The sequence below is a fragment of the Microcaecilia unicolor genome, chromosome 12 (genome assembly GCF_901765095.1).
Source record: "Microcaecilia unicolor chromosome 12, aMicUni1.1, whole genome shotgun sequence".
NCBI classification, from domain to species: domain Eukaryota; kingdom Metazoa; phylum Chordata; class Amphibia; order Gymnophiona; family Siphonopidae; genus Microcaecilia; species Microcaecilia unicolor.
The window spans coordinates 64,752,320-64,778,778 of record NC_044042.1 but is presented as its reverse complement, the minus strand read 5'-3'; the positions used below and the strand labels follow the sequence as shown (position 1 = coordinate 64,778,778).

The window sequence follows — 26,459 nt, the reverse complement described above, 5'->3', positions numbered from 1 at the left end:
CTGGTAGCGCTATACAAATGCTAATAATAATATTGTAAACAGAAGTAGATTCAGGTCAAAATGTACTGCATGAAGATGGGCTACTTGGGTGACATAGTTGGAGGGGAGGATTTAAGTAATTATAGAAGAAAGGAATTTGGTTTGTTGTAGTCTGGAGGGATGGGGGAGGGGAGTTAGGAGTCACTGTTGGGGAAAAGTCAAATGATAAGGATGAAAGTGGGAAGACAGAGGTGTAACCTAACAAAATATTTTGGTACAGAAAGGGTGATGTATGAACAAGTTTCCAGTGTGGAAATGGTGGAGACCAGGACATTATCTGAATTCAAAAAAAGCATGGGACAGACTCAGAAGACCTCTGAGGGAGAGGGATTGTAGAGATTGGTAGTTGGTGTGAATGGGCAGACTAGATTACTGCTGCTATTCTCTTTGTTTCTATGTTGGGGATGTGAAATTGAGGATAAAGATTTGGATACATAGTTGGTGGGGAGAAGGATTTGGAGCATTATAGTTGGTGACGAGAGGATTTTGAGGAGTGATGTAGGTTGGAGAGTTATGGTTGGTGGGAGGGGACCATCAGGAGTTGAAATATAGATGTGGAGTGGGCCAGTATAGTAATTTGGAAAGCTATAGAGTGAGGATAGACGACTTTGGGAGGAATTAAGATATGGGAAATTATAGTTGGTGGATATGATAATCTGGGGTGTTATTGGTTGGCGGGGGGGAGGGGGGGATTAAGGATGCTGCAGAAAGGGACAGAGATTTAAAGAGTTAGAGAAGAGAATGGGGGAATCTGTGATGTTATTACGGGGTACGAGGGAGATTTGGGGAATTACATTTGAGTGGAAGAAAGAGAGCTCAGGGCAGGGGCGGCAACCAGGAATACTCCCGGAGAGCAGCACGCTTTGGTTTCGTGCTTTCCCTGGCTCTCGCAGCGGGAGAGAGTGCGGGCCGGAACCAGCACCAGGCCTCACCTATTACAGCTTTGGAATATCCGAGTACAGCTGGATTCGAACTCCGGTCCAATATTCGCGCGCTTTCAGGGCCTCACCACCGCTCGCGCTCCCGCTTCAACCAAACAAAAGAAGAGCTCAACAAGCGCCTTCTCCACCGTTATCAAGACTCGGGCACTGCGCAGACGCGGAGAAGAGTCAGGCATAGCGTAGGGGTAATTGGGTCTTGTAGTTGGGTTCGGGTAAAACGTGGATCCTATGGATCCCGATTCTCGCGGATCTAAACAGCAGGGCCTTAAAAATCTCCTCCTCTCAGTAACGGTACTTGGCGTCTGAGGGAGGGGGCGCCCGTCAAAAACAAATGGCAATAGTCTCGTAACCTAAACAAGGAGGTTTGATAATTGCTCATTGTAGCCGAATGCCCTATGGTTCACTTGTATCCCACGCGAGTTTGTTTTCATCCAGCCGCCTTGGTCCACACCATTCAGGCCATTCATGTCATTCCTAATTTACATTTATCGGATTGCCATTTTCTTTGAAAGGTAACCTTTGCAAATCAAAACTCTTACAGGATCTTTCTACACTTTATTGTTGTATTAATCAAAGAATGCTTAGATATTCAAATACAATTGAAAGGGATTCAGAAAGCCTGTACCAGCCAAAAGTCAGTCTCTCCACTTTCAAGAAGTTAATTTTATAAAAGCTTTCGTTCCTCCAAAGCAGCGTATTTTGCCTTTGACAACTGAACACCCGAGGATCCCAATGGGGGACAAAACGTTTAATCGAGGAAGCCATGAGTAAACTGGGAACTCTGCCTCTCCCTATCCCCTAATTAAGGAGGGTTATTGTTTGCCCCTAATCAAGGTTTAAATTGTTTTAATGACATCCTTCCTCTAACCATTGCTGCAAGACGACATCTACTGTCCCGGAAGTAAATCCACTTCACTGAACTTTTTAAGGCGAAACAACAAGGCTGGGTTCTGTGCTGGGCACGCTGGGAGCGCATGCGCAGTTATACGCTTTATAACGTCAGCGACCGACAGCTGCTGGAGCAGTGGAGCAGAGTATTTAGGCAGTGGGAACCAGAGGATTTTCCTGTAGGTTTGTGTGGCGTTACCGCTGGTTTAGGTAGTATATTGTATCGTTAGGTTGCTTCCTCAGGGGTGTTGCATAGTCATTGGTGTTAGCTGGAAAGGTAACAACCTTATGTAAAGAATCAGTAATGAGGTGTGCTCCGTAGAACCTTGAAAATTATAGCAGTCTTATAATAATTGCTAAGTAATACCGGCGTATTGTGTAAAAGTATCAGATCGAAATATTTAAAGAACGAAAGGAAACATTCAGACAAAAAAAAGTGATGTTTGATGAGTATTTGAGGGGATGGTTTATGATTGGGAGCAGATAAGAAGCTGAATTCCGTCGCTCAGGAGCAAAACCTGATTTATGATGTTAGGGTAGAGAAAAGGGGTGCTAGTTCTTCCGTATAGATTGTTGGTGAGAAGTAATGTAGAAGAACATGCCCGTGTCTGGAGGCTGTGCCCTCAAAAGATTAGAGGTGCTACGAAAATGGTATAGATGAGACCATAAGAACGGGCTTTAAAGATCTGAATATGTACTCATATGTTCTAGAAAAGAAACATGAAGGATATGAGATCTATAGTATGCTTTCCTCTTAACCGCCCCCCCCCTCCCAAAACAAAATAAAACAAAACATAAGACTAGCCTTCACCCTAGCCTCATAGTACCACTCTTACACTTCCTCCTTTCGGTAACATCTTAGGTCCCCCCCCCCCAGCTTTTCTAGTTTTGCTCAAGTGTACCACCGTTGTGCCTCCTGCTATAACACCTTCTACAATGATAAAGGGGATAGAACTCCTCCCATATGAGGAAAGGCTAGGGCTTTTCAGCTTGGAAAAAGAGCTGAGGGGGTATATGATTGAGCTCTATAAAATCCTGAGTGATGTAGAACTGGTAAAAGTGAATTGATTTTTCACTCTTTCAAAAAGAAAGACTAGGGGGACACAATGAAATTGCATGAAAATACTTTTAAAGCTTCACACAATGAATAGTTAAGCTCTGGAACTTGCTGCCAGAGGATGTGGTAACGGCGGTTAATGTATATGGGTTTAGAAAAGGTTTGGATGCGTTCCTGGAGGAGTAGTCCATAGTCTATTATTGAGATGGATGTGGGGAGTCCACTGCTGTCCCAGGGATTGGTAGCATGGGATGTTGCTATTATTTGGGATACTGCCAGATACTTGTGACCTGCATTGCCTCTGTTGGAAGCAGGGCACTGGGCTACATGGACCGCTGGTCTGCCCAACTATGGCTTGCTTTATGTTCTTTTTTTTATACTGGAAGAAAGACAAGAGAGAAGTGATATACCTCCTCTTGTGCATAAATGCACATGAGACGAGCCTCTTTCAGTTGAAAGGAAACTCCGGAAAAAGGAGGCACAGGATGAAGTTGAAAGGGGTTAGACTCAGGCAGTGATGTACCAAGGGCAGAGTGGTGGGGGCGCACGCCGCTGGGGTGGGTGCAGAGAGCAGCCGTACGCCTATTGACTCTGCTGGTTCCCTGCTCCCGCTGCCCTGGTTACTTCCTGTTCCGGAGCAGGGAGCCAGCGGAGTTGAGAGCCACTCGGCTGCTCCCAGCAGCTAAAAATGCACCCGGGGGGGTGCGCATTGGCGATCCGCCCCGGGTGGCAGCCGACCTAGGATCATCACTGGACTCAGGAGCAATCTAAGGAAATATTTCTTTACATATTTGTGAAATAGCCTCATGGTGGATATGGTGGGGATGAAATCTGTATTGGAATTCAAGAAAATGTTGGACAAGCACAGAAGACTTCTAAGAGAGAGAAAGATATCTAAGGGAGAGGAAGAACCAGTAGAAATTAGTAGATGGTATGGAAAGGCAGACTGGAAAGGCCTTATCATTTTAGCTGCTGGCATTTTTGAATGTTTCTGTGATATTTCTTCACTGAAGGATGGTGGATACATAAAATGGCTTTATAGTAGAAAATGGTGAAGAAAAGAGCAGTAATTCAATTCAAGCATTAGGAGTGCGAAGAAAGCCAGTGACCAACTGGGATCTATGCCATTATAGCAGAAATAAAAATGGATAAATAGGGTGCTTGTTATATTATCTTTCTGTAACTACTAAGAGTTTTCTGCTGTTGGACAACAATTACAAGTTCTGGGTTTCATTTGCTCCCTGTAGATGATGCCTTTGGATTATTGGGCAAAGAATAATGCAGGCGAATCAGGAGGAGGTAAGTGCTGTCAGAGCAATGTATCGCTGCTTCTTTGATTGTGTCATCATATAGAATTCCAGGATTACTTTTGATCATCTGATAGATTCTTGAAAGCTAAACCATTCTATAGAGGAATATATTGGTTACTCTTCAAAGTGCTTTGTCTAGGTAACTTTGGGAACTATCCAAATCACTGGGTTTAAATTTCTAGGACTACCTTATAACTTTGGCTAGACATCATGATGATCTGCTAAGATTTATTTCAGTAAATCTAGGAGAAGAGAGGAGTATACCGGGGCATGTGTCCTAAAGTTATCCAGATAGACATAATGTTCAGCATTATCCGTCTTATGTAGGTAAGTAGGATTGCATAAATAACTGCGTCAGTGTTAACTGGATCATTTATCAATGTTAGACATCCACATTAGGGGTTTGACTGAACTGTGTAAGTTGGCTTAAAATTCATTTAAATTATTGATATGGTTAACTTTAAGGGGATTTGTTTCTGCTGAATACTAACTCAATAAAGCAGATGCCTCTCCAAACTTCAGAGGGAACAGTAACTGAAGTGGAATCCATAAGTGGGCCAGAACCACTGATGCCAAGTGAATTTTAGCAGGTGTGATTTAATTGGTCCTTGGCACTTTTCTTTCCAGGCTAGAATTTTTATTTCTTTACCTTCAGTAGATTTTTAAAGGTCCTTCTTTGTGCTGTGGGTTGCATAATCATTTGCATTTATTAAATTACAGCTGGAGTACATTGTCAGTATTAGTGCTGTGAGGATGTGCTATGTGATGAGTCTACGGTGTGTGTTGCATCCAAACCCAATTAATAGGTTTTATATTAGTTGATAATAACATATTTGAAGGCCAGGTTCATTCTTGTGCTCCTCTTTCCTAGGAGTTTATAACAGTACGTGTACAGGATCCTCGAATTCAGAATGAAGGTTCATGGAATTCCTATGTTGATTATAAAATATTTCTGCATGTAAGTGGAAAATGATCTTTCACAAATGCAGAAAACTTTATAGTTGCACCAAAGTTTAATGTATGTGTGGACTGATTTGGCTCTTGGGATGGTGACTACTCGGGCTCATAATAAACTACTTGTTTCATTCTGTATAGAGAAGAGTCTGACATCCTTCTTTCTTGCAGACTAACAGCAAAGCCTTCACTGCCAAGACATCTTGTGTGAGAAGACGCTACCGAGAGTTTGTGTGGCTGAGAAAACTGCTCCAGAAAAACGCTGGCTTAGTGTGCGGAATTTTTCTTTATTACCTATCAGTTGGTGTGTCTCAGTAGAATAGTTGAGTGAATGCCACGCTTAAAGTTGCGAAGCTAGTCAATTCCAACAGAGAGATTTTTGCCCAGTTCTGGTACTTTCTAACTTCTGTAGCAATAATTGAAATGGACAGAGACACAGGTACTACAAATACCACAATGCACTGAGGATATAAAACCAGAACTGACCAAAAAAGCTTGTTCCTAGAGCTGAGAATTGGGGTTGGAGGTAAGCAAATTTGCTTAAATGTAATGAGGGCTCTCAGGACAGCTGGTAGGCCTAACACATGGGTAACATCACTGAGAGCATGGGAAGGAAAAAAAATTATGGTAATAAACTCTCAAGGCATAACATTTTCTAGAGTGATGAACTGTGCCTGTGTTTGTGGTACTTCCCACATCTGTCATCACCTGCTATATGTAGCAGAAGCCCAAAAAAGCGTTTTATGCTAGGATTATAGGTACTGATCCCTGTTCTAACCAGTGGGGAATCCTGAGGCTGATGCACTGATTAGTGTACAGCCTACAGCTCAAGAGTTGTGATGATCTTAAAATCATTCACAGGTAATAGCCCCTCAGTTGGTAGGAAATGATTCTGGTTTAAATAGATGTAGTACTGCCAATCAATTATGGGATGCATTTGACCCTATTTCTGTAAATGATCTTCAGTCTTTGCTTCCAAAACTTAGCCTGTCGATGTGTATTAGATATTTGCCCATCTTTTTTACTATCCAACCCTCTGATTAATATTATTCTATGGCTTGTCTTATTTTTTTTAATAACTTGCTGACTTTAGGGCAGCTTCCTTTAGAGATGGGCTGGATAGTTCTTACTCTTTTATACCTAAATCTCAGGGTTTGGATTTGTCCCTTGCATCTAGTTTTAGACCAATCGCAGGGATACCTTTTATTCACCAAACTATTGGAAACCTTCTCTTGTCTTCACATTTCACAATTTGACTTTAGACCTCAACATAGTATATTGAATCTCTGCTAATAATTTTAACCACTGTTGTCGGAGAATATTTGTGAACTAAACCAAACAAAAAAAATCCTCACACTTTTCTCAGAAACAGTATTGTAACCTGATGGAGAAAAAAAGCCTCAGTAGACCCAGACCTGCTTCAAGAGCTACGGTCTATAAAGGTACTGTTTCTCTATCATCGGCATGAAAAAACCTCCTCAGTTATAATTAGAGTATGTATTTATACAATTAACAAAAGCTCCCCAGCAATCTCCATAATAGGAGTACTTAGCTTAAGTTTGTAGCCACCACAGCTTGTCCAGCGGTGGCCAGCGTTTCGAAATCTGCGCCAAGGACTAGCGGTGTACAGCAAAGGAGCCATCAAATCTCAAAAATTAGAAGAGCTCAGCTACACTGCTGCTCTCACTGATGATGGCGAAGCCGTGGCACTTGAAGCAGGTCTGGATCTGCTGAGGTTTTTTCCTCCTTATGTATATCTGGTTACAACGCTGTTTCTGAGATGTGTGAGGATTTTTTTTTTATTTGATTAATGTAAACTAGAGAATATTTGTGCACAGGTAAGTACATACTCTTATTTCAGCTGCATTTGAATCAATGGATTTTTATTGTTGAGATTTGAGTGAACAAGGTTTGGCTAGTCCAGTTCTAAATTGGTTCAGGGAATTTTTACTTAATAGATCATACACTGGGAAGGCTGCAACATGTCAGATAGTTGGTATTCAATTCGTGGCGTCCCTCAGGGATCTCCCTTCTCGCCGATGTTTAATTTCCGAGTTGTCTAATGTTGCTTTTGTGGTTGGGAAATGTTTATTCTCTTAAGACAGATGACATCTTAATGCTGGTTCCTGTATATGCTACCTTGAAAGATTGTTTTGATAGAACATCCTGTAAGATTCAGCAATGGGCCGCTGATAGTTTTAGTTCGATTCAATTTTAACATAAGGTCCTGTGATTTGCAATCTTTGCAGGAGGATATCCCATCAACAATTATGTTGATGGATGGGGAATACTCTAAAGGTGGAAAAAGAATCCAGAGTTTTAGGTGTTATTTTTGAACTTTTTTTTTTTTTTTACTTTGAACCTCAAGTTAATCAAATATGGAAAAGAACTTTTTATCGCATGCGGCAATTGAGATTGATCTGTTTTCATGACTCTCACTTTACCCTTTTGGTCTAGAAGTTAGTACTGTCGCATCTGGGTTATTGCAATTCTTTGTATGTTGGGTTTGAGTGGCAATTTATTACACAAACTACAATTAATACAGAATGCGGCAGTTTGATTTGATTTTTTTTTAAGGAAATTCAGAAGTGTTTCTGAATATATTAAATAGCTTCATTGGCTTTGTATTCGAGCGTGGATTCTTTTTAAAGACTACTTGTTTAGTTTCTAAGGTGTTATATGGAAAAATACCCCAGAACTTTTCAGGTTTTTTTTCCTTTTTCTATATTTCTGCTCTTTTTGGGATAGTTTTTTATTAAAATTTCCAATTCTTGAAAGAGTACATTTTAAATGTCAATGTATTGCTTTGTTTTCCTTCCAAGCGGTGTGCACTTAGCTGTGGCAGTCCCAGGCTAGGGTTTTTGCAATCTAAGGTGTGCAAAGCACATTCACCAACGTGGACAATGCAGTCTGAGGAAAAATGTTGGAAGGAAGATTGACTGGTTAAGCTGGAAATCCAACACCACTTTAGGCAGGACCTTAGGGTGGTTCTGTGCACACATTCTGTTGTCTTGTATATCTTAGACTGGATCATTCACTAGGGCTTGGAACTGCCCAAGTGACCACCACCAAAATGAAGACCCTTCAGGTCAGGTATTTCAGCACATACCTCCAGTGGCTCAAAGGGTCCTAAATTCAGCTCTCTTGGCTTATGCACGAGTCTTCTGTGAGGAACTGTATCAAAGGCTTTGCTGAAATCCAAGTAGATTACATCTAGCTCATGTCCTTTATCCAGACCTTTGGTCACCCAGTCAAAGAAACTGATTCTTTTAGCAGGATTTATTTTTTTTTTTTGGGGGGGGGGGGGTAAAGCTGTGTTGCCTTAGATCCTGCATCCCCTTGGATTCTAGAAAGTTGCTGCAACTCCATTATTTTCATGTGATTTGAATAAATATCTATGTGGGTATAAGCTTCCGTTAGATCCAGGAAGCATAGCTAGTCTTCCTTTTTTGGAGGAAAGGTATTAAGGTTCTCAGGGAAATCATCTTGAACTTTTCTTTCACAAGGAATTTGTTCGTCTTTCTTTGGGATCAGAAAATCCTGGCAGTAAAATCTCTGCCCTCTATCCCCCCCCCCCCCCCCCCCCCCCATTGGAAAGGGTTTGATCACACTAGCCTAAGAGGTAGGAATGTTTCCTTGTGTCCTGATGATGAAAGTACGACTGTGATGCTCACAGTGGTCAATCTGGCTGAATAAGCATATTTTTGTAGCAGTGTCAGAAACACAGGACGATGAGCCCTTGGGCTGCAGCTGGACCCCAACTGTGGTAGACGAGTCCCCTGGGCTAGCACAAGGCCAGCTGATCCCAGGCAAGAACCAAGGCAGGACAAGGCTAGGCAGGACTTGACAAAGCTAGGCTAGGCAAAGACAGCTGGACAAGGCAAGACAGACGAGACAGGAACTGGACCAAGATGAGGCAAGGAAAAGCAAGGTAGCATGGCTAGAACTGGAACCCAGAGAGGACAAGGCAAGACGAGGAACTAGGCTGGGTCCAGACAGGCAAGATGAGGGCAAGGCAAGAATTGGATCTAGAACGGGACTGGACAAAACAATGAGTAAGACAGACTAGGACTAGACCCAGAAGGGAAGAAGGTCTAGGCAAGACAGGAGTAGTTGGGGCAGGATCAAGAGTCAAAAGTCTAGGCAAGACTGGCCGGGTCCAAGAAAGGCAAAGTCTGGAGGTGGGGCTGGAGCTTGGCAGGGACTCGGAGACAAGGCGGGGCTGGAGCTTGGCGCGGCTGAAAGCAAGGGAAGGCTAGTTCTGAGTCAAGGTCTTGAGACGAGGCAGGAACTTGAGTCGAAGCAAGGCTCGACTGGAACATAAAGGTAAGGCAGAACCTGGGAGATGTGGCAGCAACTGGAACAAAGCAGGGCTCGGCTGGAACATAAAGGTAAGGCAGGGTTTTGGAGACATAGCAGGAACTAGAATAAGGTAGGAACTAAAGACACAAGGAAACCTCATTGCGAAAGCAAGGAGTACTGGAGGCTTCCCTAAATACTGAAGTTCAGGAAGTCACGCCCCCCCTCCCCCCGTGGGGTCTCACAGTGAATCTGCTGCAAAGGATAAATAGTGGTACTTGGTGTGCCCTAGGAGGGCCGAACTTGGAAGCGCCCTGACAACCACAGGCCACCACCCAGAGGAATGCTGCCAGTCAGCGTAAGACCGACCTCGATGCCCCCAAGATGAGGGGAGGAAAGTTGAAGTGCAAGTCGCTGTGGGAGCTGTGACAAGCTGTTTCTTATGATAGCTCTGAGGAGGAGAGATGGGAAGTGATTGTGGAGTTGGACTGAAGCATTTAGTTGTTTTGATCAGTCACATGTTTGACTTTATCCCTAAAGAGTGTCTCCCTTTCAGGGCATGTCTGATCTTTTTTGTGCACATAGTAGTGAAGGGCCAAAGCTGAGACATGACAAAATGCCATGTAAGTCGGCATGTGCCAATATCCATTGTAGAAGTGCTCAATGCCGTTTCAAAGACCTGGGTCAAACTGACCATATTTTTCTGCATACTTTTCTCTTGGTCTTTATCACATCTAGCCTGTCTGATAGACCACCTTCCTTGCCCAGAATATTTCATATGTATTGGCTCAGAAAGAGTTGGTAAGAAGCTATGTTGGAGGTGAACATAACATTCTGAAATATTTTTGCTCCCTAAAATGACTAGAGAGAGGGTGGCCCTCCTAGGGTATACCAAGGTGTGAGTTCTCAGCCTTCTTTAAATTCAGCAGAGTCTCTTCCACTCATATTACTTTGCCTACTGGAGAATTGCTTAAATTGGAAGGCAAATCTAAGGTTTTGGGAGTGATATTGGATTCCAGTTTGTCATTTGAGTTTTAGGTTAGTGAACTTGTGGTGAAAATGCTTTTTTTTTTTTTTAATCTCCGCCGATTTAAAATCAATAAGATGTTAATTGAATTTAGGACTATAGCTCAAGCATTGTTAGTCCCTCATCTGGATTATTGCAGTTCTCTAAATGGTTCTGTTAGAAGTTAGTTACAATTGCTGAAGAATACAGCTGTGAGTGATATTTTTAGGCAAGGAAAATTTTGTGAAGCCACTCCTTTACTGAATAAGCTACACTGGCTTAAGATGGAATCGGGGATCTATTTTAAAATGGCATGTTTGTTTCTTAAATGTTTTTATGGCCTTGGGGGGGGGGGGGGGGGATCAGAAACTCTCTCTTTTATTTCAAATAGGTTACATCTAAAGTGCTTAAAGGCTAATTCTTGCCTTATATGAAAAATGTAAATGTAGCTTGTTCTGGAAACATTAATTTATTTATTGGAGTACTAAGATTTGGAATGATATTCCCAGTTCAGATTTGGAAAATCTCTTCTTACATTAAAACGTACTTATTCTCTAGACAATGACAGTAGATTAGATGAGTTTGTGGTAGTGAATAACTATCTGTTCAATATTTTATCTCTGTATTTGTATATTGAGAATTGTAAATTTTGTACTAGGCTGTGCGTTTGGTCATGCTATTCTTAATTTAAAAAAAACAACTCAGGCTAAGTTAGAAGAAGAAAAGGAATCTTTATTTCTCACTAGCAACATTACAAGAAATATTGGCTCTTGGCATTAGTAGTTTTACAGAACAGAGTCTAACAATAGGAAGGAAAGTTTTATTCCTCACTGTCATACAAACTTACAAAGGTCATAAGAACAGAGAGAAAGAAAGAATCTTAGCTATAGAGAATTAGTTTGTACGAGGGGGGTGGGGAGAGTACCCCCCCCCCCCCCTGGAAATAGGCTGTGACAAGGATGTGAAACTCTCCTGCCATCCAGACTATTTCAGAGTCTCTTTAGATGAGCAGTTACTTATATACCCTTCCCATCACAAAGGACCACCTCATATATCACCCAATCAGCAATCCTGCAAGTACATAGGAGACCTGTGATAGGGCCTTAGTGTCCTTGCCACACCTCTGCTCAGTAACAAACAGTTGGGATGTTATGATAACGGGGGGTGGGGGGAGGTCTGGTCAGTTTGTTTGTAAGAAGACAGTTGGTTGGGATGTCATGGCAATGGTTTTTGTCAGTTTGTGGTTAGCCAGAAATGCCTGTCTTGCCACTGTCGGTGGAAACACAAACAGAAATAAGCAGACCCAAAAGAAAAGGCCAGAAAATTCCACAACACTCTTTTGTTATCCACTTGCATTCTGTTGGATAAAGGCAAAATATGTCACAATACAATAAATACAATCCTCTGCATGGAGTCCACGTTCTTGTTGACTAGTTGCACAGAGTGAGTGTCCCACATTCTTATCTGGACATTAATGATTCTGTGAAGAGCCACTGTTGCATTTCCTTAAGAGAATTGAGAAATTTGAGGATATCCCAACATTTCTGCCCTAGGCTGCTGCTCCACCTCCAACAAACGAGCACAGCTCAGGAGAGGGACCTTGAATCGTCTCAGCCATTTTCTTTACAAATTCTGTTAAGGAGAAGTCCTGAGGCTCTGACGCTCAAAAGTACATGCGTATGCTAGAGGCCTTTAGCGCTGGACTAGCACCCACATTTACCTGTGCAGAGTGTTCAACGGTTCAGAAGCCCAGAGCAGGGAACGAACAAGCGCACAGATAAATTCAAGTAGCATGCTAATGTAGTCCAGCTCATGTAAATTAGGTCATTTTGTATTCTTCCCCAGTTCTCAAAGAGCGCCCAAAACAAAAGCTGCCTTACCACTGCAAAAAATAACGCCAGTTTGGAGCAGGCATTAGTGTATTAACAAATGAGAAATTCTCTTCCTTCTTTTTCAAAATCTGCTGGTTTTGATTGCTTTTAGAGGCAGAAGTGCTGGTCATGAGAAACAAATATGCGCAAATTACAGCAGACCCAAAAGTGAGGGCACACATTGTCCTCTGTTTCCTGCGTTCAAATATAAGTGTCCAAGCTTAAAAAAAAAATTAAAATCACTTTTATCTAGGCTGCACAAAACAGATGCCAATGTATGCTTCACATTCAGGTTTTGCCAGGTGCATGCTTACAGGAGCCAAGCTTACCACGGAACTCCTCTGCGCATGCGCCAAGCACAATCCTCCTGCTGAATTCCGTAATGCTCAACTCTGGAGTGCAACTATATCATTAGTGTTGAGCATTAGGCAATTCTTCACTGTTCCAGTGGTATTTTTACGGTGCTGTTCGGAACAGCGCTGGAGTTTTGAGCATCTGTCTATCAGGGATTTTCTTCTTTCCTGTGGAGAAGAGCAGAAGGGGAGACCAATCAATGACAACTGATCAAAAAAAGCTTGACTGCAAAAGGGAGATGTTTGCTGGAACTGCTAGTGGAGCTGATACTGTCATCTGAACTAAGATAAGTGACATCTTTTAAAGTTTTGATGATGTTTGGGACTTTCTAATACATTTCTAAACAAGCTGCATGCTATACAGATTCCGTTTGTTAATTTAAAAAGCAGGGAGGGTTTTAGCCTATAATTGAGGAGGAGAGCTTTGAAGTACCACCGCTGCTCCATTTTGTGAGGCTTTTCTTACCCCCAAAGGTAAATTTGCAGAATGGTTTTGTATGAAGATATCTTGATAGGTTGAGGGACACCCGAATAAAATTAATTTTATAGTGGATTCTGGTTTGTATTGGTGACACCATTTTATAGGTCAGACCAGGTGTGGGCAACCTCAGTCCTTGAGGGCTGTAACCTAGTCAGGTTTTCAGAATTTCCCCAATGAATGTGCATGAGATCTGTTTGCGTGCACTACCTCCATTGTATGCAAATATCTCATGAATATTCATTTCTTCACTAAATCAGGTAAAATTATTCCACTATAGTTTCAACCACTAAATATGATTCACTATAACCACAGAAATCCTATAAATTCTTTATTCAGTATCAAAACATATTCAAATAAACATGTAAAAGATGAAATCCATTTCATCTCTTTATCGTGCACAAAATACTCATTCATCATTCTTTCATTCTACCTATATCTTTCACACAATACCACCCAATCTAATATTATTGGAATTATATTCTCTTGTTTATCAAGCCACATCAATTATATTCCTAATCCTTTTTCTTGGTCCTCTTATCTTCATGAACCAGCACAATCTTCAGTTTAATATATATTGCATATAATTCCAAAAATCCACTGTGAATTATTCCACACGTTCTTTCTAAAATGTAAGCGTCGGCTGCTCCTTTGTGTAAAGATATTTTGCTGTTCACCACTGCTTAATCTGCCTGTTAAAACCTGACACACAACTGTTTAACAGGCGGATTAAACAGTGGTGAACAGCAAGATATATTTACACAAAGGAGCGGTTGATGCTTAAATTTTAGAAAATGTGTGGAATAATTCACAGTGGATTTTTTTTTTAATTTCTAGGATAAGCAGCATAAAATTTATTGTACTGTTTTGGGATCTTGCCAGGTACTTTATGACCTGGATTGGCCACTGTTGGAAACAGGATGCTGGGCTTGATGGACCTTCGGTCTGTCCCAGTATGGCAACACTTATGTTCTTAAAGGAGCAATTGACGCTTACATTTTAGAAGGAATATGTGGAATAGTTCGCATCGGATTTTTGGAATTATATGCAATATATATGAAGAGGACCAAGAAAAGGATTAGAAACATAATAGATCTGGATTGAAAACTGATCACAAAGGTATTATCATAAAATCAGTTTTAAAAGACAAAGTTGAACCGCTATGCGAAAGGTATATTAAAAATGTTTAAATAGTGGAACATTATTGTCATTGCTAAAAGACAGAGTTAAAAGGGTGTTTGCATTTCAATCCATACTTATATAAACAAGAGTATATAATTCCAATAATATTACTTTGTGGTATTGTGTGAAAAATATAGGTAGAATGATGAATATATTTTATGCATGATAGAGAAAAGAGATGAAAATGGGTTTCATCTTCTAAAGGTTTGAATATGTTTTGATATTGAATAAAGAATTTATAGGAATTATATGGCTATAGTGAATCAAAATAATGAATATTCATTGGGGAAATTCTGAAAACCCAAATGGGTTGTGGCCCTCCATGCAGTGGCCAAACTTTGAGCCAACAATGTTTTGGACCCTGAAGTGTAAGGACTAGAAAAAGCAACTGCATCTCTACTAGGCAAAGGTGGGGCATCTTTGTGAGTGGACCTTATCAGCTCTGCAAAACAAGACAAAGCTCTTCAGCCAAAAAAGAGGAAAAACAAGAGCCTGGGGGGCTGGATATCCTGGCAGAATCAGGATTGACATCTGGTGGTCTCTGCATGTTCCTGCTGGGAGCCTGGATTTACCTGGATCCTTTTTCTGAAGAGGCCAATCAGGAGGGGTAATCTAACTACCTTTTTCCCCAGTCAGAAGATTCATTCCATTCCTTTTACATCCTTGGTTGCTGGTAGAATAGGGAGACATATCACTGACACTAAAGGGCTCATTTTCAAAGCACTTATCTTATTTTCATGTTGCAAAAGAGGACCCCATAGAAGACTAATGTTGAACTTTGATCCCTCTACAAAAAAATTTTTTTGGTGGGGGGACAGATCTCTCAAGGAGAATAATTCAGCATTCATCTACATCTAAAAGAGATTAGGGTGAAGATAAACTCACAATTCTCACAGAGAACAGAGGCTGGATCTAAGGTTCAGGCACAGAAACTGCTTGCTACTTTTGCAGATGGGATACTTTCCCCACAAGGAGTTGAGTGTGCAAGACAATGTGGAACCTAGGTTTAATCCTCCTTTTGTCTCAAGACTCACAGGGCAGCACCTCTTAGGTCTTGGGGCTGAGATTGGTCTCCTTGAGTAATTGTAAAGGAAAGCGTATCTGTGTGCCCAATGCTTTCCCTCCGAGAGTGGTGGTTTATTCTGATGGAATCGGGCTTCTTACCTTCTGATGAGAGAGAGCCCGGTCATCTTTGAGATATTTGTAAATGCATAGGTCCTCCTACATTTTGAAAAGGATCTTTTTTTTTTTTTCTTCTATTGATGTGTCCAAATAAGGCACAATGGTCTTCATCTCCTTGACTTTCTCTTGGAATCCATGCTTTAATCACTTGGGACTACACCAACAAGAGTTGGGGAAGTCCCAAAGGACCAACTAGACCACTCAAAGCACGAGAGTTCTTATAGGCAGAGTTACTCTTGTCTTCTAGAGCAGTGTTTCCCAATTTAGTCCTGGTGTACCCCCCTTGCCACTCATGTTTTCAGGATATCCACAATAAATATGCATGAAAGATTTGCATGTAAATGAGGCAATGTATGCAGATCAAGTTCATGTATGTTCACTGTGGATATCCTGAAAACCTGACTGGCAAGGGGGTGCTCCAGGACTGACTTGGGAAACACAGCTGTAGAGGATACTGGTAGGACAGTGCCCTTGTTTCCATTGCACCTCTTCTGTAAGTGCCTCGGCATGGGTGGGTGTGCAGATCTAGACGTTTTGACACCTTAGATGTAGAAGTTCTGAAAGCTACTGTGGCTTCAACCCACCCAGTCTGGGTAGAGCTTGGGTACACCCCATTCATCTGCAATGATGTGGCATGGATGATAAGGAAGGGGACATTTTAGAATTACCTGTGTCCTTTCATGGAGTTCTGCCAGACCAGTCCAGAACCCATCCATACCATGGCAGTTGAAGGGTTTCAGTCTGACAAATTCAGAAAGCTAATAAAGAGCACATTGTATTGGAAGTCCAAAAATGCCCCAGGAATTCACGGGAATCCTTTGATCTTCAGGCCTGATTGCTTCTATTGAAGCTGGACCTCAGAGGTGATCATGCATCGCCAGCATACAGTACAGTTCCATGATCTTTTTGGTATTGATGCTTCCAGTGCTTATGCTCTTGGGCCAAATTTAATAGGTACTGAAGAACTGTACTTGTGCTTTTGATGGCCACAGAGACAAATATAACCTGTGAGTGCCTATATTTGATATCATCTTGTTATACTATCTACACTTGTTGAAATTCCTGGGGACGGTGATTTTTATTTTGGGGGGGGGGAGGGCTCTCTGAGCAAAATGTGGTGTAATCGAATTACTCTTTAAAAAAAAAAAAATAATTCAGCTTGATGCACTGGTAATGGTGCATATCATGGCCATGCCAAAAAAAATTAAGAACACTAAAAAACAGGGTTGAAAATCCTACCTAAAAACTTTGAAGAGGGGCATGGAGCAAGAACTGTGGGGAAATTCATGGAACATGATGAAAACAGCAGATATGCAATGAAAAGTTCCAGGCCCTGTAGGGAAAAGGTGGCCTCGCTCAATGACAGATATGGGAACCACTGCATGTGCAGTTTAATGTCCTAGAGAGCTATGAGCTTGTTAGCACAATTTTGTTTCCATCCCAGGTTCCATCGGCAATGCCAACAGTGTATCCCTATTATGTAACCACCTTATTCTTGAAGAATGTTGAAACAGACTTGGCTGTGAGCTAGTGTTATTTTCTAAGGAGTACTTGTGCTGTTTAAATAGCCTTTTGGCACAGTTTTGGATAATATTATTATTATTATTATTTTTACATACCTTTCATTGCTCAGGCCTGTTCCAGAGCTACCAGGGAAAGCTCCCTTCTTTGTGGGAAGCAGTGATGAGTTTGTGGAGAAGAGGCGACAAGGTCTCCAGCAATTCGTGGAAGAGTAAGTAGGATGAAAATTAGTTTTTACAGCAGGTTAAATAGATACTGTACTAAACCTTAAATTTGTCCATATGAAACAGTGTGAGAATGTGGCATGAAATGTAATGATTACGAATCCAAATGCTGGAACTTGCAGATATATTGCCTTATTGTGTGAGAGAATCAGTGGCTTCTTCTCTTGAGGAGGCATGCCCTATTGGTTAGACCAATGGTCTGGGAATCAGGAAAGCCAAGGTTGTAATCCTATTTTTCCCATTGCCCCTGCTTGTAATCTTGGGTACGTCACTGTTTTCCCTTGTTCCAGGTATCCATTTGGAATGTAAGCTCCTTTGGGAAGGGATTGATTAAACTACCTGGATTAATGAGGGCAACAGTCCACTTTGTCAGTTCTCTAGTATTATAATTAGTTTCTTTCTTACCAGAACTCTCCAAAACATGGTGCTGCTCTCAGACAGCCGGTTGCACCTCTTTCTTCAAAGTCAGCTCTCTCTAGCAGAGATAGAAGCTTGTGTTCAGGGCCAGGGCCCACTTACTGTCAGCGATGCTATCCTTGGCTATGCCGTGTCCAACCAAGGGTGGGTGCAAGAAGAAGACCCACATAGCACAGCTCAAGTGGCAAGGGGAGACGATGCTAGCAGGTAATGTGTTGTCAAGGCTGTACTCTGTTGTGCTGTTAGCACTCAAGGTCTTATGTACTGTAAAAGAATATTCCCACTGTCCAAGGGGAAGAAAACTTAATACAGTAGGGTCTAGGTATGAAATGAGTTTATAAAGGTACTGTATTTAAATAAAGCCAGGGATTTGTATAGCAGCTGGTCTCCCATTCTGCTCGATTGTTGTGGCGATGGTCATGCTGTAATAGGTTTAAGCTTTGAAGTTGAAAGCTCTTATCTAGGACTATATATGTTCACTGAATGCAGTAGCAGCCTCTGAGAGAAGTGGGGTGCTTCCTATTCGCTCTCCTTTTACTAAACTGAGTCTTGCATTCCCCTCCACCCCTTCTCCCCTGCCATAATTCTGTTCTTAGAAAATCAAAGAGAAAATTGACTCCCAAGACTGTCCACACCAGAGAGAACCAATCTGAACTTCAGGAAGCTTGCAAGGGAATGCTCTGGAAGATGGCCTCTGACTTTCCTGGATACTGATACCAAATCTGAGGTTTCTGATTGTTGCTCTGCAGTTAAGCGAGTGGCCAGTTACAAGCACATAAGATGGGTTTCAGAGCAGGGATGAGGAAGTCGTCCTGCACTCTTACAAATCTAAACTACTGAATTCTGACAACCAGTCTCTATGGATTATAGACTTGGGGGATGTCTGTCTTGGGCAGATCTGTTGTATAATTTCTAGGGAAGGGGAATGAGGACACTGCTGACTTTCTGAGCCAGAATTCACCTGTAAATACACTACACACACAGCACCCTCTTACTATCATTCGAATGTGTGATATTGATTAAAAAATTGCTCCTTAAATTTTTTTTTTTATTGGTTCTGGAAAGGCCATTCCTGAGCTGGTGACTGTGGACGGGGTTGTAAGGGCATTTTGAATCTGAAACTTTTATTTATGCTTGCATTTTCCCGTTAGCAGATAAAATAATGCATTGGGTTTATTGTGGCAATAGGCCATTCAGGCTATTCTTACTATTGTGCTCCTAAAAGTTTGCAGTTCCAGAAGGTGCAGTGGTTAAATGAGGTTGTAGCAAGGAACTCTAAATCAGGGCGTTCCAGAATAGCCACAATGCATAGGGATGAAAAATCTGTATATTCTGTGTCTCCCATGTATGTACAATTTATCTCCTGCCTATGCATTGTAGATATCTTGAAAACTTGAGTACAGGTGGGGGGTTTGGAAACTGCATAGAATTTTAGATCACTAAGACCAACTAGGCAGAAAGATCTGACATTGGAAACACTGAAAAGGTTTAGGTCTGTAGGAAGTGTGAGAAACAATTTTTTTTTATGGCATAATGCTGAACATAAGGCACCACACCAAAATGTGTAAAGATAAGTATTGTGGGTAATCTGAATATTCTTCATCAGGTGGGGATTTTTTTTGTTACATTTGTACCCCGCGCTTTCCCACTCATGGCAGACTCAGTGCAGCTTATATGGGGCAATGGAGGGTTAAGTGACTTAGCCAGAGTCACAAGGAGCTGCTTGTACCTGAAGTGGGAATTGAACTCAGTTCCTCAGTTCCCCAGGACCAAAGTCCACCACCCTAACCACTAGGCCACTTCTCCAGAGAAATACTAAAAAAAAAAAAAAAAAACCAACTCATCTCCCAATCTATCTAGCACAGTTTCAGGCTAAGACAAATCTTACATTTCAAAATCAGTTGGGCATAAAACAGAGATCCTCATTGTTATCAGCTCTGCTGACTCTAGAAATGTTTCTGGATTGTGCTAATCTGGAATAGCAAAAGGTGCAGCTATGAACTTTGCTGTGCTTACCACAGGACTCTGCATCCCGAGAGGTTTTCTATTCTATTTATTTAATTTGATATATTATTTTTATTGGTGATTAAAAATAAGAATTAAAGAACAAAATCAATTCAATGTTGAACAATTCAATTTTTTTTACTGTTGACCATGGGGCCTGGAACTATAACATTATCACCATTTACACTTTTCCTTCAGTCCTTTCCCCCTGTTGCCCTCTTATAACCCCCTAGAACAAGTACAAAAACCCTACACCTTACACCCTTCACCATTTTCTGACTTCTAACCCTCCCCGCCCCTTAGGGACTCCTGGTTCTTGTTCATAGTTTTGTTTTGTTGGGGGCAAAGATGGAACATAGTCTTCCCACACCAATAAGAATGTCTTCTTGCAGTTTGAAGAAGCTTTTGATTCCTGTTGCTTCATAACCATTGGGCTATATGATTTTTTTTAACTCCATCAGAGCCAATAAGAGGGTGTAACTTCTTGCACTCAGTGTTGAAGACATTCTTCCCCACCACACATTCCTTGTTGACAAATAATTGTTCCTCCTTTCAATGGACCCTTAATACCTCCACCTTTTTCTAGCAACATCTCCACTGGATTAAATCCAATTGTTTGTCCAATAATATTTGCTAGATATTGTATTATCTCTTCTGTATCTGGGGGCTCGATAAAACGTATATAAAGGTTATGTCCTCTAATCTACATTTTTTCACACTGTGGTTTTTGTACCTTCCCCACTCTCTGGGCTTGACCTTTTTTTAATGTAACATCTTTATATTGCCTTAAAGCTACTGAAGTGGTGTACAATCGACTACAGTAGGTATTTTTCTATCCCTGGGGGATTTTAATCCAAGTTGTACCTGAGGCACTGGAAGGTTAACTGACTTGCCCAAGATCACAAGGAGCTACAGTAGGAATTGAACTGGGCTCCCTGGTTCTGAGCCTTCTACTCTGCTCTGTATGCTCTTTTCTTCGAGGACAAGCAGGCCATAGTCTCACAGGTGGGTGATGTCATCCATGTCACCTGGTAAGGAGCATAAAGCTAAGATTGCTGTCCTCGCTGCACATGCACGAGTACCTTCCCGCCTGTTGCGAGAGGGCGGGACAATCAGTCTCTTCTCATGCACTGTGAGGAGAGGACACACTTTCTGCAGCTCCTCACACCATCTGGGTCACAAGCAGTGCCTTCCTAAAGAGATTTCTCCTGTTTTGGGTTTTTTTCCTTTTCTCCTTGCTTTTGGTCCCTTATTAGTTTAGGTAGGTTCCCCCCCCCCACACACACACACAGTGTGTACTTTTTTTTTTTTGCACACTTTAGGCCCTCTTAGGCCTGAGTTCTGATCGGGACTCGTTCCTGTAATTTTTTCAGGTGCTTTGCCCCTTTTTTCTGGCACCATCAAGCCATTTGATTTGGCCACTGCTGTTTTCCCTTCCATGTCATCAAAGGTTCCCAGTGCAATAGGACCATCTCTGGCAAAGGCACTCATTCTTGGTGTCTTAAGTGTTTGAGGCCTGAACATATCATTTCAGCTGTGTTCTGTGTCTTCATATGAGGAAAAGAACCCAGGTGGCCAGAGGGGCTCAGTGAGAAACATTTTGGAGCCCGGTTCAAATCCTCAACATTAGTGTTGGCATCTATATTGAGAGTTGCATCAGTTCATATGGGTGCTAGACCTGTCTCGGACACTGGGAGTGTGTGTGTATCGAGTGGGTCTCCACCTGCTTCAATAACAACTGCTATGCAGGGCCCCTGGGATCAGTTAGCATTGGACCTGACCCCTGAGGCAAAGTGAGGATTCCATGTTGTCCTCGTCGGCACCGAGGAGCATCTATGACCGGCATCAGGCGAAGGCCAAGAAGCATTGGCTTTGAAGGCATGAATAAGCATATGGATAAAGGTGAGCCGGTTGATGTAGTGTATCCAGATTTTCAGAAAGCTGTTGACAAAGTTCCTTATGAGAGATTCCTGAGAAAATTTAAAAAATCATGGGATAGGAGGCCAAGACCGAACTTCTTGTCTTCCCACCCAAACCCACTTCTCCTCTACCTCCACTCTCTATTTCGGTTGATAACACCCTCATCGTCCCCGTCTCTTCTGCCCGCAACCTGGGTGTCATCTTCAACTCCTCCCTCTCCTTCTCTGCGCATATCCAGCAGATAGCCAAGACCTGTTGCTTCTTCCTCTATAACATTAGCAAAATCCGCCCTTTCCTCTCTCAGCACACCACCTGAACTCTCATCCACTCTCTCGTTACCTCTCGCCTTGACTACTGCAACCTACTCCTCACTGGTCTCCCACTTAGCCACCTATCCCCCCTTCAGTCCGTTCAGAACTCTGCTGCACGTCTTATCTTCCGCCTGAACCGATACACTCATATCACCCCTCTCCTCAAGTCACTTCATTGGCTTCCGATCAGTTACCGCATTCAATTCAAGCTTCTGCTACTAACCTACAAATGTACTCGATCTGCAGCCCCTCCTTACTTCTCAACCCTCATCTCCCCTTATGTTCCTACCCGTAACCTCCGCTCTCAAGACAAATCCCTCCTTTCAGTACCCTTCTCCACCACCGCCAACTCCAGGCTGCGCCCTTTCTGCCTCACCTCACCCCATGCATGGAACAAACTCCCCGAGCCCATACGTCAGGCCCCCTCCCTGCCCATCTTCAAATCTCTGCTTAAAGCCCACCTCTTCAAGGTCGCCTTCGGCACCTAACCTCTACACCTCTACCCAAGAAATCTAGACTGCCCCAACTTGACATTTCGTTTTTAGATTGTAAGCTCCTGTGAGCAGGGACCGTCCTTTTTTGTTTATTTTGTACAGCGCTGCGTAACCCTAGTAGCGCTCTAGAAATGTTAAGTAGTAGTAGTAATGTTCTGGTGTGGATTAGGAACTGGTTATTGGACAGAAAACAAGCGGGTAGGGTGAAATAGCCATTTCTCTTAATGGAGGAGGGTGAATAGTGGAGTGCCGCAGGGATCAATACTGTGACCGGTGCTATTTAACATATTTATAAATGATCTGGAAATCAGAACGATGAGTGAAGTGATTAAATTTGCAGAAGGTTGTTAAAACACATGCGAGCTGTGAAAAATTACAGGCACACCTTAGGAAATTGGCAGACAAAATTTAATGTAGACACACATGCAAGTGATGCACATGTTCTTTCCCTTCATACATGGAATTTCTATCCACAAGGATGTCATGTTTCATGTAGAATATTTTGTTTGACTCGATTCCCTCTTTAACATATAGCGCAACCCTCCCTCCAATTTGATCCACTTTTATAATTTGTACCCTGATAACACAGTGTCCCATTGATTGTCCTTCCACCAGCTGCCTGCGATGCTTATTATAGCTACCTCTTCATTTAGTGCTATGTACTCCTGAAGTGGCTCCACTCTGTGTGTTGCTAGTATATAGAGTGGGCCGACTTGATTCTTCATTTGCAAACACTGGCCCAACCACAGCTCTCAGTTCCAACTCAGACACAGATTCTGGAATATGGGCCAGCCACGGATTATTCTGTCAAAGGGTTTTCCAAATCGACCTCATCTTTTAGCCAGGTGTCTGGTGGTTCCTCTTGTAGCCATTTCCTCCATTTTTGCCAGTGCTAGTTTTATTTACTTAGTTTTTTGGGCTTGCAGGTGCTATATAAAGGGAAGGAGGATGGTACTTAATATACTGCCTTTCTGTGGATACAATTAAAGTAGTTTACATATTATATACAGGTACATATTTTGTACCTAGGGCAATGGAGGGTTAAGAGACTTACCCAAGACCACAAGGAGCTACAGTGGGGTTTGAACTAGGCTTCCCTGGTTCTTGGCCCACTGCTCTAACTGCTAGAGTACACCTCCATTTAGTAGGTCCCCAAATCCTTCTAGTCTGTGGTGCAAAGGCTCTAGTTTTTTTTTTTTTAATAATGGATTTTTGTTTTTTTTTTATCCAGAGCTTGCTCCATCACCACTGTAATTTTGGCAGTTCTTTTGTGTGGTCCACATTAACACAGCCACAAAGAGGGGAGAGCTCTTCTGTTTTGCCATCTTTGATTTTAGCACACATCCCTCTGCTCGGATGTCTGCTGCACTCTCCCCGGTCCTACCTTTTTAAAGGCATGCTGCTGGTGATCTAGTGGCCTCTGCAGGGGGGGGGACATGTTCCTTCCTGCCTGTTGTGCTGCTGCTATTCCCCCTGCCCTTCACCGCCGTATTTTAAAACCAGACTCCCCGTGGAAGTCTTGGAGACTGTTGAGACCCGCAAGACTACCATGGGAAGTCTTGGCTGCCATTTTGAAAACGCCGCGCCGGCAGGCCGAGGGAATGGCAGCACAGTGGGCAGGAAAGAACATGCTTCCCCTCCCCCCTCCACAGAGACCACTAGACTACCAGGGCCCTTCAAATAGGACCGGGGCAGCAGGGGCAGCGACAGTAGGGTGCAGCAGCGCGGCAGTAGGGGGAGTGTTGGGCAGCAGCCAGGCGGGGGGGCCCAGAGCACCGCCCCTTCTATAACCACTCAGCTTGTTTCTGCTCTTTTAAGGCCCAGACAGTGTGCACACTTCAGTAGGACCCTCTCCACGTTTGTTTGAGGTAGCAACTTACTGGTTAGCCATTTTTCCAAAATGCAGTAAATTTCACCTTGGTGATGCTCTCTGGCAGGTCTACAAATCTCAAGTTACCCTTTTAGCTCTATTTTCAAGATCCTTCAACTTTTCATGCATGGGCCGAGGCATATGATTTTCTGCTGTGATGTTGCACAGGCTGCCTTTAGCGCGTGACAGGTGCTGCTCCACTTCCCCATTTTGATAAAATCATTGATAATTTGTGCTTTCGAGTCCTGTTGACATGATATTTTTTTTGCAAATTTAGCTTCCAGCGCCTTAACCAACACCTGGGTGAGCTCTTTGATCACAGCTTCACTGTGAGAGAGGGCACAGGAGTGGTGGGTGCCGCCATCTTGTTCTTCCCTACTTTCGCCTTATCTTTATCCTTTGCAGCCTTAGAGGTCACATTCTTTAGAAATTTGGTGATTATATTTGTCCATAAAGCATCACTAGATGCATGAATATCATAATTAGAATATAAAATCTATTTCATTCATGCTGATGGGTTTGGATTTGGAGGGAAGGGCAGTCCTCAGCAGTGGCACATCATGTAACCTTATGAACACCACCTTTTTTGCCTTTACTTTGCAGCCACTCTGGAGAATCATATTTGTTTTGCTTTTTACATTCCTTACAGAAAGATCTTTTGCTATCTTTATATTCCCGTTCAGTTTAGTTCACTGCCTTTCCAATTGCTACTTCCTTTATTTCCTCCCACCCTGCCATCTGGCTACTTCCCCCTTTTACTGAAGTATGTTTTGAAATCCAGGATTTTGAGTTTGGAGTGACTGGGCTCCCCCTTAACTTTTGTATCAGACCACACCATGTAAATATTGGTGCTGTCTAAGTGGACATTAGAAACACTTGTTAATACTAAATCTACATCAACCCTTCCCTCACCATTTTTCTGAGCGGCTAAGAAGGCGAACAGAATGTTGAGTATTGTTAGAAAAGGGATGGAAAACAAACATGAGGATGTTATAATGCCGTTATATCGCTCCATGGTGCGACTGTACCTGGAGTATTGTGTTCAGTTCTGGTCGCCACATCTCAAGATATAAATGAATTGGAGAAGGTGCAGAGAAGGGCGATAAAAAGGATGGGACGACTCCCCAATGAGGAGAGGTTAAGATGGCTAGGACTCTTTAGCCTGGAGAAAAGGCGGCTGAGGGGTGATATGATAGAGGTTTACAAGATAATGAGTGGGGTAGAGCGGACAGATGTGAAGCATTTGTTTACACTTTCAAACAATAATAGAACCAGGGGACACAAGATGAAATTAGAATGTGGTAGGTTTAAAACAAATTGGAGAAAGTTTTTCTTTACTCAGCGCGTAGTTAGACTCTGGAACTCATTGCCGGAGAAGGTAGTGACGGCAGCTGGCCTTGCTGAGTTTAAAGGGGGTCTGGATAGATTCCTGAAGGAAAAGTCCATTGATCATTATTAAATTTTGGGTTTTTGCCAGGTTCTTGGGGCCTGGATTGGCCGCTGTCGGAGACGGAGTGCTGGGCTTGATGGACCTTGGGTCTTTTCCCAGCATGGCGGTGCTTATGTGCTTATATATATATATGTGAGCCGAGCTCCTCATGCATAGGATCCGACTGTGGGTGCTATGGGTGCTTGAGCACCCTCAATTTTGAGATAGTTCCATGCATGTGTCCAGGGAAGGGTTATTTCCACTGGGCTTAGCACCCCCAATAATTTTGAAAAGTTGGCTCCTATGTCCTCATGAGGCATCTACAGTCTTTCTGCTGCTTTCCAGATCTGCGGTTTGGATACTAATCCACATCCAGGAAAGTCACTTAATATCTTCATCTCTCCTTTCATTCCCAGATCGGGAATTTTATTGCCTAACCTGTGAGCATTTTTGGATGGCTCGGATTTTCTATAGTTTTTATTCTGGTCTTCTCTTCCTCTTGTCATCTCTTGTTTTTCCTCACTACTATCATGCTTTTGTTGAAGGTGACATCCTGAACTTGGCTTCTTCCATCTGCCACTCCTTTCTTGTACTTTTAAATGGCTGCAGATTTATTGATTTTAATTTTGCATTTAGGATCCTTCTTCCTGCCACAGAAAAAAAATGTAGTTTATTATAGTATAGCCTTCTTGTTTACACCAGGTTTGGA

At 42.4% G+C, this 26,459-nt stretch overlaps 2 protein-coding genes across 9 annotated transcripts in view; one reads left to right on the top strand and one right to left on the bottom strand.

The window, feature by feature from the left end:
• CBX1 (chromobox 1) overlaps positions 1–1,326 on the bottom strand; it is a 42,702-nt gene extending 41,376 nt beyond the window's left edge. For both annotated transcript variants that reach the window (XM_030220515.1, XM_030220516.1), the window contains exon 1: positions 972–1,326. The gene's annotated coding sequence lies outside the window, so the exon portion shown is untranslated. The remainder of the gene's footprint in view (positions 1–971) is intronic.
• A 78-nt stretch (positions 1,327–1,404) lies between these two features.
• SNX11 (sorting nexin 11) lies at positions 1,405–18,761 on the top strand. 7 transcript variants are annotated; one of them, XM_030220509.1, is made up of 7 exons: positions 1,405–1,492; positions 4,173–4,224; positions 5,107–5,193; positions 5,361–5,461; positions 17,194–17,292; positions 17,714–17,929; positions 18,319–18,761. In XM_030220509.1, the coding sequence occupies exons 2-7, from the start codon at positions 4,204–4,206 to the stop codon at positions 18,434–18,436; spliced, it is 642 nt and encodes a 213-aa protein (XP_030076369.1). In that variant the 5' UTR covers positions 1,405–1,492; positions 4,173–4,203; the 3' UTR covers positions 18,437–18,761. The 7 variants fall into 7 exon arrangements, with proteins under 7 accessions (XP_030076369.1, XP_030076374.1, XP_030076367.1 ...); XM_030220507.1 differs by lacking the exon at positions 1,405–1,492 and adding an exon at positions 1,951–2,047; XM_030220508.1 differs by lacking the exon at positions 1,405–1,492 and adding an exon at positions 1,959–2,051.
• The last annotated feature ends 7,698 nt before the right edge of the window (positions 18,762–26,459 follow it).

What these genes read in the sequence shown, in the direction of transcription:
- SNX11 (XM_030220509.1), top strand. Translation starts at nt 4,204, where the DNA reads ATGCAGGCGAATCAGGAGGAG. An exon ending in TGCAGGCGAATCAGGAGGAG is followed by an intron (nt 4,225 to 5,106) that starts GTAAGTGCTGTC and finishes CCTCTTTCCTAG; the next exon opens with GAGTTTATAACAGTACGTGT. An exon ending in ATTATAAAATATTTCTGCAT is followed by an intron (nt 5,194 to 5,360) that starts GTAAGTGGAAAA and finishes TCTTTCTTGCAG; the next exon opens with ACTAACAGCAAAGCCTTCAC.